We start from the raw sequence: 16,676 nt of genomic DNA, 5'->3' as shown, positions 1-16,676 counted from the left end.
TCTATGACTTTGGCTGATTCCCTTAATCCCTATGTGCCTCATTTTCCTTATCTGCAAAATAGAGACATAATACAAACCATCTAATTAGGTTGTTGTGAAGATTAGGTGAGTTCACTTAGGTACAATGTTTAGCATAATGTGTGGCAGATTGTTATCATTTACCTCAGAACCGAATGTAGTTCTTGGTACTCAATAAATCCTTATTAAACGTAAACATCTAAACTATTTTCCTTTTTGCCTGATGATCTCCTTTGATCACTCCCTTCTCTAATTTTCTGTATTCTTTGTGCCAAAGAGGACTACTCTTCAAGATCTCCAGCAAGTCTCTACCAAAGTCTCAATCAGAAGCACCATCTAGTGACCTCAATCTATACAGGAAAGGAGCATAAGTGACATAACACACAGCACACAGCATATGTTCTGGTCATTATTGAGAGTCATCTGCTTCTTCTCTTTGGAAATTAGAACAATGCTCCATTTTCTAGGTCCTCCTCAGAGTTGTTTTTATTTTTGATACTCTTGAGAGAGCAGCAAAAGTTGTGATATTTGATGTTCGAATTATCTCCATGAGTGAAGGACACTCTGTGATCATAGTCACCAGTAAGAATGGTTTCAGTGCCGCTCCTGCAGCTTCCATAGTGAAATATTTTTTCTTTGCTTTACCAGCCAGCTAAGGTTTCTGTTGAGATGCCCAGGGAGATGGTAAAACTGCACCTGTAACCGGGCATGGTGGCTCACACCTGTAATCCCAGCACTTTGGGAGGCCGAGGCGGGTGGATCATGAGGTCAGGAGTTCGAGACCAGTCTGGCCAGCATATTGAAACCCCGTCTCTACTGAAAATACAAAAATTAGCCAGGCGTGGTGGTGTGTGCCTGTAGTGTCAGCTCCTCAGGAGGCTAAGGAAGGAGAATGGCTTGAACCTGGGAGGCACAGGTTGTGGTGAGGTGAGATCGCACCACTGCACTCCAGCCTGGGCAACAGAGCGACACTCTGTCTCAAAAACAAAAAACAAACAAACAAAAAAACCAAAAACTGCAGCCGTGCAGCCCAGCACCAACGTTATAGTCCCTGCTAGAGGTGGGTGAGAGCCATGAAGTGATAGGAGAGACAGGTCACAACCCATCATTTATCCAGGATGGAATGAGCTCAACTGATGAAAGGGCTTAACCAATGCAAGAAGCCAAGGCCCACTTCATTCTTATCCTTATTTGCTAATAAGGGAGCCGATTAGTGTTAATTGTGTTGGCAATTTGGAACAGCTACCAGGGAATTGATCCAAGACCATTGTGGGATGACCCCTCTGTCCCATCTTAAGTCCCAGCCATTACTCATGGTTGGATAGGGAATTGGAGCACCAGGAAGTGCTCTTTGGTCAGCGAGTAAACATGAGTTCTCCTTACACACATTTACAGTGCCCTGGGTGTCAGTTTTTAATACTGTGCATGCAGTGACCTGACAATACAGTTCTACCATTGAGAGAGACATAGATATAGATGGATCAGGGCTAGTCCGAAGGAATATATTTTAACATTGGAATATTCACAAGCTTCCCTTCTTTCCACCCACCCCGCCAAAGACTATTTTGTTGACAGTCTGATTTCCTACCTGCTACCCTCACCTAAAGCAGCTAAGTTAATCTATTTAATAAAGGGAAGGGGAGAGAGAAGGAGGAAGCCTGGGAGCTATGAAGGCTGCCAGGTAATAGACAAGGGAAGAAAAAGAGATATGAAACTGCTGGAGTTATTAACTTGATGACCCTTAATGTCCTCGGAGAGTCACTAGGAGGGATGGAATTTTTATTATTTACTTATTTATTTTGCTTAACTGACTGTTCTTTAAACAGGACGTGGTTCATTGGACAATGTGCACCATTGCTTCATCAGGGTTATACAAGCAACAGAAATAGTATGTAGGCACTCTGACAGACATCCCTGTAGAATTGTTCAGAGATGGGGGTGGTAGGAAGGAAAATGACGTACCTTCTTTGGCTGTCACCCACCCAATGACTGGAATGCCTGTTTGGACTGGCTTGTCCGCCCTTGAACACGCAAATCCTAGTTTCCCCATTCTCCTATATTCGGTGACAATTAGGTTGACTGTGCAGGGTGAGCTGGATTTTGTAAGAGGAAGGAATTTTACCGAAGAATTCCCCTGCGTTGTTACCAAGTTGGTGACAGTTGCTTAAGGAGTGTAGCTATTCCTGCCTTTGTGGCCTCAAAGGCTAAAGTGGGACAACGCTGGTATTTTTGGTGATGAGGAAACACTTTTTTTTGTTAAGGGAGGTTGGGTGATCGTTGAACTGGGACAGAGGTCACAGTAGAGGTCACATTGGCGATTCGAGCGGGGGTTGGGGATTGGCTTTGGATCGAGCATCCTGCGCCCCCGACTCGGGAAAGGCAGCGGAGGCTTCCAGGTTGGGGGCTCACCGGAGGTTCCCACCGTCAGCTCCCGGAGGGGGGCACCCGGGAGCCAGCGCCTCAGGAACCCGGGCCCACGCGGGAAGGTCGAGCCCGCCGGTGAGGTCACGGTTGCCATGGCTCCGGGCAGTGACGCGCGTCGGCACGTGATCCGTGGTTGCCATGGCGCCGGGCGCCGGGCGGCGAAGGCGCCCCGCCTCCCCCAGTGACGTCCGCGGCCCCCCCCTTGCCCGCCCCCCCTTGCCCCCTCCCCCGAGCCGGCTCCCCGCGGCCCCGGAGGTTTCACTGCACAACAAGATGGCGGCGGCGGCGGCAAGCGGAGCTGGCGGGGCTGCCGGGGCCGGGACGGGGGGAGCCGGGCCCGCTGGCCGCCTGCTGCCTCCGCCCGCGCCGGGGTCCCCAGCCGCCCCCGCTGCCGTGTCCCCAGCGGCCGGCCCGCCGCGTCCCCCAGCCCCGGCCTCCCGCGGACCCATGCCTGCCCGCATCGGCTACTACGAGATCGACCGCACCATCGGCAAGGGCAACTTCGCGGTGGTCAAGCGGGCCACGCACCTCGTCACCAAGGCCAAGGTACCGGCGCAGGGGCCGGGCGGCCCTCGGAGCGTGGCGGGGCCGGGAGAGGTCCGCGTCCCCAGCCGGGGGTCGGGGCCGCGAGCGCGGCGCGTGGTGGGAGCGTTGGGGGCCGGGAGGCGGGAGGGGGCCGGCCGCCGCGGGGCGGGCGCGGAGCGAGGGACACCTGGGACTCTAGACGGCGGAACTCCACGCAGGGGGCCGGGGGCACAGAGCACAGACCCTGGGAGCCCAGGAGCCGGGCGCGGGGAGGGGTCCTCGGGGCTGAGGGCAAGGGGTAAGGGGATGATTGGAAAGAAGGGGTCGGAACTCCCCGAGGGCCGGGAGACTAAACCCAGAAGAGTCTGGAACCAGCAGTTAGGAAATCATAAGGGAATGAGGGCAGGAGCATTTGAAATGTGGACCCGGAGGATGGGGGAAAACAAGGGTGAAGTGGCAGACCCGGGCTTGTAAGGGGACCCAGGACGGCTGGGGCACGGACTGGGGATGTGCACCGTCTGCAGGGCGCTGGGAGGTCCCACGATCCTGGTGCCTTAAGACAGAGATAGGAATCCGCTTTTGATCATCTAAGACTGATAGATGGTGCGAAGGGAATCCCGAGGAGACACGATTAGTGGAGGAGGCAATGAGGAAAATGGGGAAATAAGGGGGAAATTGCTTTTTGCTTGTCCACAGGAAGGGGCCCAGGGAATGGGGGAGTGAGGTGGGGGTGGGGGGGTCCCAGGTTTATGGTGGCAGTAGGTAATCAGGGGTTAAACAATTTGGGAGGGCTGATTGCTGGTTATTTTTAGTTGTTAGAGGGTCGGGAATTGTGGGCTTTGTAGAACCCAGGTTGGGCTTTCACTGGTCGGGGGGAAGCTTGTGAACCCAGACACCGGGGGATTACACGCATCGAGCCCTTAGTTCTCAAATGGATTTGAGGCGCTATGGGAGTGAAATTGGCCAAGGTCAATTAGGAAGCTATATATGTATGCATGTAAAATTCTTTCTTTGAGGAAATATGGTAGCACTTTCCTGTAGCCTTCGTTGGGAGGATTGGAATCTAAGACATTTTGGTTTTGGTGGAACCCGCAAAGCCCATTTTTACTCTAAAATTTTCTTTGCTCAATATCTTACTTGAATGAATACTTTTAATGTAGTCATTCATTATGTTTAAAACTGCAGCTTGTGTTTTCCCTCAACCTGAGGAATGAAGAACCTTACAGCTGCTGCCGCCTCCTACCAAAGCCACATCAATTCTCCTCACCTCCTCAGCCTAGCCTCTGGTTGTCATGACCTACCTTGTTTTTGCTTTTATGGCAGCGGCTTGTTTTCTGAAGCCAGTGACTTATCTAGGCCTTCTCTCCTGATCACTTGCAACCTGAAGTTCCTTCCCCACCATCTTTCTGCCTGAGGCTACAAGGGGCCCTTCTTACCAGAGTGTCAGGGTGGGTGGCTGTGGCGAATTGATTGGTCAGTTTCACTTCCTCTGGAGGGCCCTCTTCAGCCTTTTTGTCTGTTTTTATCACAGGGCCTCAAGTCTGCAGGTCAGAGCTGAATGAGATACCAAAGTCCAGTGCTCCCTCAGACCCTGAGGGGAAGTCAGGGGAAGTCGATTGAGCCAAGACTTTGGCGTGCTCCTCACTTGCCATCCTGGCCCCTCACCGTGTTTCCAGTCTAGTTTACTATTAGCCAAGGCAAACTTATATTTACAAACAATAATATGCCTTGTTCCTTGTTTTGCTATTTCCTTTTTTTCTCCCTATTTTCTGTGTAATCACTTTGTGCTCCTGTGGTTATTTTGCTCTGACCTCTGGGGGATAGTCTCCATGAACTTCATTGGTTGCCTGGTTTATGGTTTCACGATTTAAAGAATTTTGAATCTTCCAGCCCTTGGATACACCAAAATATTGATAAAATCTGTTACAGACAGGATTGAATGTTTTTGTAAATGTAATTGCAAACAGTTGATTCTTGGCTTTAATATAAAAGAGACATTTCTATCTTCAGTAGTCAGCAAAGCCAGTGCCTAATTATGGCTGGTCTGCCCGCTTTCTAATTTTCATGTGTGTGTATGTGTGCGTGCGTCTGTTTTTCATAGTTTTTCTCTGAGACCTTGGTATCCTTTAGGACTGCAACATTTTAAACATTGGCTTGTTTACAAACGGGTGTCACTGTTTATGTTGGTTTTTATCTTTGATCATTTGTGGTATGCAGTTATGCAATTCCTATGTATGGAAATATTCAAAGTCTTGAATGAGACTGAAATGGCTTGGACAATGAGTTGCATGTGTGAAGGAGCCACACCAGCATTCATTTGTGTTTCTGTAGCAGTGTGCAATTTCCTAGTTACAGTTACAAGTGCTATATCTTTTGCTGCTTAAATTACTCTGACTACATGAGTGAAGCTTAATTCACAAGGAGTTGTCATGTGCTCTGGGTGAACCAGGAGTATATTTTGGCCTGCTCCATGCTTCTCTGAATCCGCTTGGAAGGGGTTCTCAAATGCTGACAGCTTAGATGTGCCTAACAGCTGTTGACATACAGTATGATGGCCTATTAAGGTGATGGTTTGGTTATATAACCGTGGGGAAGGTGCATAGGTACTAGAAGTTGCCGAAGCTGCTGCTTCAGTTAACTCAGGTTGGTTTTTTTTCTCCCCATGCACTGCAGCCTTTATCTTACTTCTGCAGAGGGGTCATTTGGAAATAAAGAGTTATTTTTTTTCCCCATCTGTTTCCAGAGTGTATCATTTGTTGTTTTGTCTTTTAGAAGTGTGTGATTTTTTTTTTCCCCTTGTGGGAAATGGTCTGGGTTTTCTTATAACCATATGTAACAGTCAGACAGGTAATTCAGATGATACTTGTATTGGCTGAAGGAGGTTAGGTAATAGGTATTTTCTGAACATCAGAAATAATTATGATCCCCCTCCCTTTTTTTTTTTCTTTTAAACACACATGACCCATTCCAAGGACTAACAGACTAAAGTAAACCTCATTTATTGAGTAGGATACTGCACTCCTTCCAGTGCTACGTGATTAAGCTGGCCCTTTCCCAAATTCTGTTAATTCTCAAACCTTCTAGAGTGGGATCCTGGGATGAATAAAATCAGTAGAGAAAAGTGAAGCTTTTCCTATTTGGTTGTTGGTTACTTTTGCAGCACGACATTCATGAGCTCAGACTTCATATTGGCAGCACTGCAGTGCTTAGAGCGGCACTGCAGAACAGTTACCAGGAGAGAATGTTCAGCTGTGACATACTTTGGTTAGTAGCTCACCCTGGCTGTCTTTGTCCTACCTGCTTTGATTTCCTTTTTTTGGAAGAGCCTTACTTAGCTTGAGGTTCTCTGGCTCTGTTTTTTTTGGTAGGAAACTATAAAGTATTATAGATATTTTTAAAAAAGAATGTTTTCTGCTCTCAAATTGCTGGTAGTCTGTTGCCTGTGCCTAATTATACCTTCACTAGTTGGACGATTGGGACCAAAGAGTAGATAGATTTTGTATGCATTTTTTTTTCCTTTTTAAAAATATTGGGGAAGGGTCTTACTCTGTCACCCAGGCTAGAGTGCAGTGACACTACACTGTCAGAGTTCACTGTAACCTCAAACTCCCAGGTTCAAGAGATCCTCCTGCCTCAGCTTCCTAAGTAGCTGGGACTACAGGCTTACACCACCACACCCGGTTAATTTTTAAATGTTTTTTGTAGAGATGAGGTCTCATTATGTTGCCCAGGCTGGTCTTGAACTTCTGGACTCAAGCGATCCTCCCGCTTCAGCCTCCCAAAGTGCTGGGTTTACAGGCATGAGTCTGTAACCCAAATGCTTGGCCTGTATGCATTTTTTAAAGTATGCATGACTATAAAAGCCTTTGGTCAAATACGTGTTTAAACTATGTTTCAACAAATGTATATCACTTGCCTGTTACTGGTTCGTGCTAAGAGTTCCAGCTTTGGATAAACAATCTGAGTTTGAATCTTCTGCTGCTTAATAGTTGGGTATTCTTAGGCTGTGAGAAGTTATGTAACTTTTGTGTGCTTGAGTTTCCTCATCTGTAAAATGGGATGACAACAGTACTTACCTCGCAAGTTTAGGTGTTATGAAGATTAAAGAAGATAGTGTGCTGGGCGCGGTGGCTCACGCCTGTAATCCCAGCACTTTGGGAGGCCGAGGCGGGCGGATCACAAAGTCAGGAGATCGAGACCACGGTGAAACCCCGTCTCTACTAAAAATACAAAAAAAAGCCGGGCGGCGTGGCGGGCAGCCTGTAGTCCCAGCTACTCGGGAGGCTGAGGCAGGAGAATGGCGTAAACCCGGGAGGCGGAGCTTGCAGTGAGCTGAGATCCGGCCACTGCACTCCAGCCTGGTGGACAGAGCGAGACTCCGTCTCAAAAAAAAAAAAAAAAGAAGATAGTGTATGCAAAGCTCTTAGAGCAACGTGGTGCCCTAATAGCATGACGTAAATGTTACGTCATCATCATCATTGTTATCAGGTGTTGTAGTAACATAATAATATTATGGACGTAATAATAGTCCTCCTTGTTTTGCTTTTCACCCCTTGGTCACAGTTCATGAATGCATATGCCGTTAGTTTTGTGTAGGTAGATGCCATCCTGACGATACACTTTCATGGTAAAAAAAGTTTGCTACTATTTCAGGTGCCACTTTGAGATAGTCGGGTTTAATTCATATGGGTTACAGGCTGGCTAATCTCATGAAATCGGCATTTTAAAACATAAATTTTCATTAAACTTTTTTTTTAAACAGCAACGAGACTTATCTAATGAAAACTGTGACTAACACTGGCTTTTGCTTTGGGCTGCCTTGAATTTTCAGTGTGTTTTGTGTAACTGATTTTTGTCGTGTTGATGAGGGAACAGAGTTGAGTGCAGTCCTTTCTCTAGAGGTTCACTTAAATTCGGTTTAAGTGAAAAGTTTAAGAAACGTTCCTGCAAGCTTAAGGACACATTTGTCCTTGAGTGCACAGGCAACGGCCTTAGAAGGCCAAGGTCAGAATTCTTAACTTTAAATATTACACAGAGAAGACATTTTGCCCTATGACCCCATTCCAAATATTGACTAGCCAGGACACATCTGTGTAGTTTAGTGCAAACTCATTTCCATGAGGAAAACAAGTCAAAGTGGGCTAAAAGCATTATTTTCACCTCTAAAGAAGAGTTAAATGAAGCACGTGAGATGATGCTTTCACCCATTAGAAAACTGAAAACAAGATTCATTGGTAAATAGGAGAGAATTATGTCAAAAAGAAATTGAAAGCAAACTTTACATTAGGTACATTTGAGGAAGATAGCCCCATCCCTAGACAATCTAGAAGTGACTATTGAAAGATGACTATGTTCAGTGTGATACAGTGGTGATGGAGTTACTAAACATTTTTGAAATTTTGTAAAGAGCTAAGACTGATTGAGACTAGTCTCTCCAGAGTCAAAATACCAGTATTCCACTTTCAACATCAAAGATGTTTATTTTAACATTTTGACTTTGGTGCCAGCTCCCTAGAAAGTCATAGATCTCGCTCAAGCCAGAGGTGCCCAGACTAGTTATTTCTGTGCCAGAAGTGCTGTTTTCATTTTTCAGGTTTCAATCTGGCTAATGTTTTCTAGTTCATTGCATAAAAGAGAACAAAATGGATGCTTTGAAAAGAAAAAGAAATGCTTTCTACTCACCAGAGCCACTGTGACTGCAAAACAACATCTAAGACATCTGCATAGAGATGGAACCTTTCCCTTAATCATTTATTAATTCAACACATTTATTGAATGCAAATTTTTTGTCAGGTTCCATTCTAGGGTCTGGAGTATACCAATGAACAAGGGAGACAAAAAGCATCTGCCTTTCTGGAGCTTTCTAGTAGAAGGAGACAGACAACAGACACGTAAAAAAATTAAAAACTTCATGTAGGAATGAATACCAGGAAGAAAATAAATGGCCTAGAGAATGCCTGGGGAGGGCTGCTACCTCAGATAGAGTGATCAGGGAAGACCTTTCTTTCCAAGATGATATTTGAGCTGAAACCTGAGTGATGAGAAAATGCCAACCTGGGAAGATTTGGAAGACAGAACGTTCCTTGAAGAAGGAATGGCACGTGCAGAGGCCACGGGGCAGAAGTGAGCTTGGTTTGTCCAAAGGTTAGACACAAGGTCATGATGCCATGGTACCTTAGCGAACAAGTGGAAGGATGGGGAAGGATGAGGCCAGACATGTAGGAGGGGCCAGATCATCTGGGTCTTGTGGCCATTTTATGGAATTGGGTATGACATGGGGGTGACATCGGAGAGTATCAAACAGAACACTAATATCACCTAATTTATGTTTTTGAAACTTGGCTGGATGTGGTGGCTCATGCCTGTAATTCCAGTGCTTTGAGGGGATGAGGCAGGAGGATCACTTGAGGCCAGGAGTTCAAGATCAGCCTGGGCAACATAGTGAGATCCTGTCTCTACAAACAATTTAAAAATTAGCTGGGTGTGGTGGTGCGCACCTGTAGGCTTAGCTACTTGGGAGGTGGAGGTGGGAGGATCACTTGATCCTGGGAGTCTGAGGCTGCAGTGAACTGTGGTCACACCATTGTATCTCAGCCTAGGTGACAGAGTGAAACTCTGCCTCAGGAAAACAAAGCAAAACAAAAACAGCAACTCATGCTGGTTATTTTATGGTTAAGAGCAAAAATCCTTTTCTGATGCTTTTCTTGGCACAAGGGAGGAGTTCAGTTTTAACAACTTATATTCTTTCTCACTGTAAAAGAATATCGACATAAATTGCACATAAATTAAGCATGATCAGCCAACAAGTATTTGTTGATTTATTGGGCATGAAAAAGACCTTAGAGAGGTTCTATTCTAGTTCTGTTTTTTCCAGAGTCTGGAAAGACAGACTTAACAGAATTTATAATCTCAGGTTTTGCCTGGGGTGGTGGCTCATGCCTGTATTCCCAGCACTTTGGGAGGCTGAGGCAGGTGGATCACCTGAGGTCAGGAGTTCGAGACCAGCTTGGCTAACATGGTGAAACCCTGTTTTTACTAACAATACAAAAAATTCGCCAGGCGTGGTGGCGCGTGCCTGTAATCCCAGCTACTTGGGAGGCTGAGGCAGGAGAATCGCTTGAACCTGGGAGGTGGAGGTTGCAGTGAGCTGAGATTACGCTATTGCACTCTAGCCTGGGCAACAGGAGTGAAACTCCATCTCAAAAAAAAAAAAAATCTCAGGGTTTTAGGGACTTTTAAAGTCATTTAGACCAATTATCCATTAGATTCATGGCTCATCTCCCTTCTCACTCCCATTTTCCCGGAGTCTTATAGCTAGATAGTAGGGGAGCTGGAGTTAGAATCCAGGTATCACTACTCCTACTTAATTCTACTCTGACTTCTCTAATCACAGAAAACATTGCCCTTGCCCTCTGAGCACTCGCTCTTTTACTGGGTAAGTGAGATACACCTATACCAATTAAAGTCTAAGATATTTATCCTTTCTATAAGACAAACCAAAAGCAAGATGTCATGATGAGAGGAAACATTCCGAGTAGAGAGGAAGAGTAAATATTCCAACCCTGTATTTCACCTGTCCTTTGGCATTATACCACTCTGTCACCTTTGCCAGTAACCTTGAGTACCCTATGAGTCCACTGCTTTGCCTTTAAATCTGCTGGTCAGATGCCCCTTGGCATGACTGAGATATGAAGAAAATAAAAAGGGAAAGAAGTAAACACAACATGCAAAGACCAAAGTAGTCTGCCTTACGTAGTTTTCTCATGTCATCGTATCCAGCCAGCTCCTAGGGAATATTGGTAATTACACATTTGTATTGCTGGGTTGGTCAGATCTACCTTTGAGGGTATGTTTCTTCGGTGGGCTCCTCACTTACTATATCACAAACACTTTCCAGGGATGGTGAAATCTATAACTCATTAAGAGAACTGGTCATCTGGATACATACCTTGATGATACAGGTGAGGGTCAAGAGAACCACTTATATTAAGGGTTCCTCTTGTTTTTTGTGTTTTTTTTTCCATTATCCTAAGTAAACACAGGAAGAGATTCTTGTTAATATAGTTGTGGTTTCTGGTCTATGGCTATTCTCCAGATGAATGACCTCACCTATCAGGTAGGTGAGTCCCTGGCTCCTCCTCTTAGCGAGTAGCTTGGTCCCTTTCTGGGATAACAGTATAGTCATACAGTCCTGTGGATGACTGATGACATCAAGAGTGTGAAAATTATATACCTTCAAATGGGCTTTTATCCTAATCTAATAAAACACTGCTAAATAAATGGCGTAGGCAATGTCTTTGAGAAGTCTCAACAGTCTTGAATGAATTAGCTTGAAAGGCTTCTTTTGGATCTGTTCAGAATAGCATTGCGGAAGTGAGTACAGAACTGTTGGATGAGCCACCACTAAGTTATGTTAGGAGCATACTTGTGTTTAGCAGGTGTGTGATCCGTGGTAGACAAGGAGCCTCTGGACACTGATGGTATTTTATCTCAGACTTAGGCTTTTCAAAGAGGCAGGAATCAGATTGTGAATACTTAGCCACATTTCCCAGAAGTTGAAACGGAAAGAGAAGCAGACTCATTGCCTGTTGAAGCTTGTCTGTGTGGGCTGAGCTCATTCAGTTGGATGCTTTTGGCCAGTTATTTTAAACTAAATTTAGGTTTTGATTGGGAAGTTCTGAAAAATTATCAAATTTCTGCCTAGTTTCAGCTCCAGCGCATGTTTACCAGCAGTGTACTTTACTTTTCATAGCTTCCTCCACACGAATTGAGTGTGAAAATGCAGGTTAGTTACTCACATTTCTTGAGATGGAATTTTTTGGAGAAGAAACTTTTTATTCCATCCATCCATCCATCCATCCATCCATCCATCCAACTTGCAAAATTATCAGAAATAGAAATGGATGATATACGGTCCAAAATTTAAAAGGTACAAAGGAGCATTCAGTAAAATGAAGTCTTCCTGCCACCCCAATACCTGAGTCACACAGTTTCTTACTGTTTTTTTTTTTGAGACAGAGTCTCGCTCTGTCACCCAGGCTGGAGTGCAGTGGCATGATCTCGGCTCACTGTAAGCTCTGCCTCCCAGGTTCACGACATTCTCCTGCCTCAGCCTCCTGAGTAGCTGGGACTACAGGCGCCCACTGCCACACCCGGCTAATTTTTTGTATTTTTGGTAGAGGGGTTTCACCTTGTTAGCCAGGATGGTCTCGATGTCCTGGCCTTGTGATCCGCCTGCCTTGGCCTCCCAAAGTGCTGGGATTACAGATGTGAGCCACCGTGCCTGGCCAGTTTCTTACTCTTATAAACATTTATTAAGGGCATCTACGGATTAGTCCAAGTGCTAGATGCCATTTATTTTCTGACAGTGCTTTGACATACTTGAAATTTCCAAGCATAATTTTACTTAAAGGTAAACAAAGAAAATAGCTGGCCAGATGCAGGGGTTCATGCTTTGGGAGGCTGAGGCAGGAGGATTACTTGAGCCCCAGAGTTGGAGACCAGCCTGGGCAACATAGTGAGACCTTATCTCTACAAATAATAATAATAAAAATAACCAGGGGTGTGGTGGTGCATGCCTGTGGTCCCAGCTACTCAGGAGGCTGAGGTGGGAGCATCACTTGAGCCCAGGAGATCAAGGTTTCAGTGAGCTATGATTGCGCCACTGAACTCAGCCTGGGCAACAGAGCCAGAGTGCTTCTCAAAAAAAAAAAGGACAAAAGAAAAAGACCTAACCTAACTTACACTGCTCTTTAGGATGGCACAGTGTGATAATCTAATGTAAACCCTGTGGGGGCAGGAAGTTTAGTCTTATTTATTGCTGTATTCCTTATATTTAGTGCAATGTCTGCAGATATTCATTGAGTACATGAATATAAAGATTAAAAAGTAAGAGCTGAGTTTGTTTTTATATCCTTAACACATCTTTGACTTTTACTATTGGAATTTCCTCTCTTTAGTTAAGATGTTAAAGAAAAGTAATTTTCTACCTTTTTCTCACAAATCTCTGAGTAAGGAGATTTCACAGCCTTTCTGGGCTAGTAATTGATTTTTGGCATGTATCAAACTTTTATTAGGAAGAGCAGTGCATCTAAAGTAAGTCCTGCAATTTAAATTCAAATCCCTTAGTTTTTTTTTTTTTTTTTGAGATAGGGTCTCACTTTGTCACCTAAGGCTGGAGTGCAGTGAAGTGATCATGGCTCCCTGCAGCCTCCACCTCCTGGGTGGAGGCGCATGCCACTACAGGTGCATGCCACCACGCCCAGCTAATTTTTAAAAATTTTATTTGTAGTAGAGATGGGGGTCTTGCTATGTTGCTAGGCTGGTCTTGAACTCCTGGGCTCAAATGATCCTCCCTCTTTGGCTTCCCAAAGTGTTGGGATTACAGGTGTGAGCCATCGTTTCTGGCCAATATCAGTTTTGATGTGTGTGTACTTTACTGTAACATTGCTGTTATTTTTTGAATCTTTTTTATAATTTTTTTTCTAGTTTTTCACTTTACACATTTTCTGTGATAATCATTGTTGTGCACAAGTCTTTGATGTATTTCTGATTTTTTTGCTCCGGATATATTGTTGAAAGGGAAATTACTGTGCCAAAGAGAACACATGCCTGTACAGCACCTAATAATGTATATTGCCACATTGCTTTCCAGAAAGACTGCACTAGAGTTAACCTCCTGAGCAGTGTATGAGCAGGCTTGGCTTACTGCAAGCCACACTGGCTCTCTTTATTTTATCTGTCTCCCCATCTACCTTTGTTGGCTTGGGGGTGTAGGGCTTTTAAGTCTCTACTACACCTCTAAACCTAGTCTCATAGATATAGTACAAGTCAGGAGAAGGTTACATCGGCTGTGCAATCTGTCTTTCCCTGTACCAAACCTGGAAGAGGAAGGAAAAGAATAAGTGTAAGTCTAACCCTTTTTTTTTTTTTTTTTTGAGACAGAGTCTCACTCTGTCGCCCAGGCTGGAGTGCAGTGGTGCGATCTTGGCTCACTGCAACCTCCACCTCCTAGGTTCAAGCGATTCTCTTGCCTCAGCCTCCTAGTAGTAGTTGCTGGGATTACAGCGCCCCCAGCCACGCTCGGCTAATTTTTGTATTTTTAGTACAGACGGGGTTTCACCATGTTGGCCAGGCTGGTCTCAAACTCCTGACCTCAAGTCATTCACCCCCTCCTCAGCCTCTCAGAGTGTTGGGATTACAGGTGTGAGCCACCATTCCCGGCCAAGTCTAACCTTTTACTTGCTTTTTATAAATCATCATTCTCTCCTGATCTTTGATAAAGGGACAAAAACCCAAACGAGAAATTGCTGAAGGGAAGAAGAAGGGTTAATGAGAAACAGACTCTTGATCACCCAAACCATTGATTTTTTTGTTTGTTTGTTTGTTTTTGAGATGGAGTCTCACTCTGTGGTCTAGGCTGGAGTACAATGATGTGATCTTGACTCACTGCAACCTCCGCCTCTTGGGTTCAAGTGATTCTCCTGCCTTAGCCTCCTCAGTAGCTGGAATTACAGGCACACGCCACCAGACCTGGCTAATTTTTGTATTTTCAGTAGAGACGAGGTTTCACCATGTTAGTCTGGCTGCTCTCGAACTCCTGACCTTGTGATCCGCCCACCTTGACATCCCAAAGTGCTGGAATTACGGGAGTGAGCCATTGCACCTGGCCTCACCATTGATTTTTTTTTTTTTTTTGAGACGGAGTCTCACTCTGTCACCCAGGCTGGAGTGCAATGGCGCAGTCTCTGCTCACTGCAGCCTCCGCCTTCTGGGTTCAAGAGATTCTCCTGCCTCAGCCTCCCAAGTAGCTGGGACTACAGGGGTGTGCCACCACACTCGGCTAATTTTTTTTGTATTTTTAGTAGAGACGGGGTTTTACCATGTTGGCTAGGCTGGTGTCAAACTCCTACCTCATGATCCGCTCGCCTGGGCCTCCCAAAGTACTGTGATTACAGGCCTGAGCTACCGCACCCAGCCTACCATTGATTTTTAAATAACTATTTTTTGGTAAACCAGCGTGAGAATTTCAGAGATTTATAAAAGTTGTAAATTGCTCCTCCCTCGTTTTAATGGTGAAAAGATAGTGAAAGAGATTGTGAGGGAGAAAGTTATATGAATAAATATGTAATGCAGCAGTCCTATCATGTTTGAATTTTCTGTGTGCACTGTACTTTATGGGCTCGAGATTTTAAAGGGTAATTGGACCATATGGGATATTGTGCTTAGTATGTTGTGGGGTTATGGCTGTGGAATTATCTGTGTTTTGGACATTTGATGTTATGTGCTTTTCTATTATCTCCTATAGAAGCCCTCCTATACAGTAAGTTTTGGTTATGATGTGCTTAGTTAATTGAGGGGAAAAACTGATAAAGCAGGGAAATCAGAAATATACATTCATGCATTAATCCTTTTTTGTTTTTTCTTTTTTATGGAGACGGAGTCTTGCTCTGTCTCCCAGGCTGAGGTGCGGTGGCATGATCTCGGCTCACTGCACACTCTGCCTCCTGGGTTTTTGAGAATCAAGCAATTCTCCTGCCTCAGCCTCCTGAGTAGCTGGGACTATAGGTACACGCCACTATACCTGGCCAATTTTTGTATTTTTTTAGAGATGGGGTTTCGCCATGTTGGCCAGGATGGTCTCGAACTCCTGAGCTTAGGCAATCTGCCTGCCTCGGCCTCCTAAAGTGCTAGGATTACAGGCATGAGCCACTGCACCTGGCTAATGCATTAATCTTTTAAAAAGTATGTATTATGGAAAATTTGAAACATAAGTGAAAATAGAGGGAATAATATAATGAACCCCCATCTGCCTATCGCCTAGTTTAAACAGTTGTCATCTTGTGGCCAATCTTTCTTTTATACCCTTTCCCACTTCCTCCCTTTTTTCCTGGATTTTGAAGCATATCCCAGAATCCTTTCATTTCATAGGTAGATATTTTGGCATGCATCTCTAAACAGATGAGGATTCTTCAAACAAACAAACAGGGCTGGGTATGGTGGTTCATGCCTGTAATCCTAGCACTTTGGGAGGTCTAGGTTGGTGGATTGCTTGAGGCCAGTTCAAAACTAGCCGGAGCAACACAGTAGTAGTGAGGCCCCATCTCTACCGAAAAATAAAAATGAATGAGTGGTGGATGGTGGTGAGTGACCGTAGTTCTAGCTACTCGGGAGGTTGAGGTGGGAGGACTGCTTGAGTCCCGGAATTCCAGATTACAGTGCAGTAAACTATGCTTGCGCCACTGCATTCCAGCCTGTGTGACAGAGACCCTGTCTCTAAAAAGGAAAGAAAGAAAGGAGAGAGAAAAGAAAGAAAGAAAAGAAAGAAAGAAATATTGATTAACACATAGGTTAATATCAAAATATTTTAACCTATGTTAACAAACATTAATATTTTTTGTTAATATAAAACATTAATGTTTGTTAACATAGGTTAATATTTTGTTAACCGGTTGATACAGGGCCAAGGCTTTTTCTTTGTATGCCCTAATTGGAGTTCCTTAATTTTGTTTCCATTAAATACACCCATAATTCATTATCTATAATTTCCAGTTTTATTTACTTTTTAAAGCAGAACATGAATTTAATGGCATTTGTGAAGCAATATTAGTACAGAATCCCTTTTGATTTTTTTGACTTCCTCTCAGTCTTTTATTCTCATCTCATTCACATCTAATTTACTATGTCTTTTTAAGCATTTGACGTAGTTT

At 44.5% G+C, this 16,676-nt stretch overlaps 1 protein-coding gene across 8 annotated transcripts in view; it reads left to right on the top strand.

The window, feature by feature from the left end:
- Positions 1 to 2,662: 2,662 nt before the first annotated feature.
- The window catches only part of SIK3 (SIK family kinase 3), a 258,205-nt gene continuing 244,191 nt past the window's right edge, over positions 2,663 to 16,676 (top strand). For 4 of the 8 annotated variants that reach the window (XM_033205496.1, XM_033205500.1, XM_033205498.1 and 1 more), the window contains exon 1: positions 2,669 to 2,988. In XM_033205496.1, coding sequence (XP_033061387.1) covers positions 2,716 to 2,988 — 273 coding nt within the window. In that variant the 5' untranslated portion in view covers positions 2,669 to 2,715. Of the gene's footprint in view, positions 2,989 to 16,676 lie in introns of all 8 variants that reach the window. The other 4 variants (XM_033205499.1, XM_033205497.1, XM_033205503.1 and 1 more) reach the window with 3 other exon arrangements.

Source organism: Trachypithecus francoisi, unplaced genomic scaffold (genome assembly GCF_009764315.1).
Source record: "Trachypithecus francoisi isolate TF-2019V2 unplaced genomic scaffold, Tfra_2.0 Lachesis_group8, whole genome shotgun sequence".
Classification (NCBI taxonomy): domain Eukaryota; kingdom Metazoa; phylum Chordata; class Mammalia; order Primates; family Cercopithecidae; genus Trachypithecus; species Trachypithecus francoisi.
This window is presented reverse-complemented; position numbering and strand designations above follow the sequence as displayed.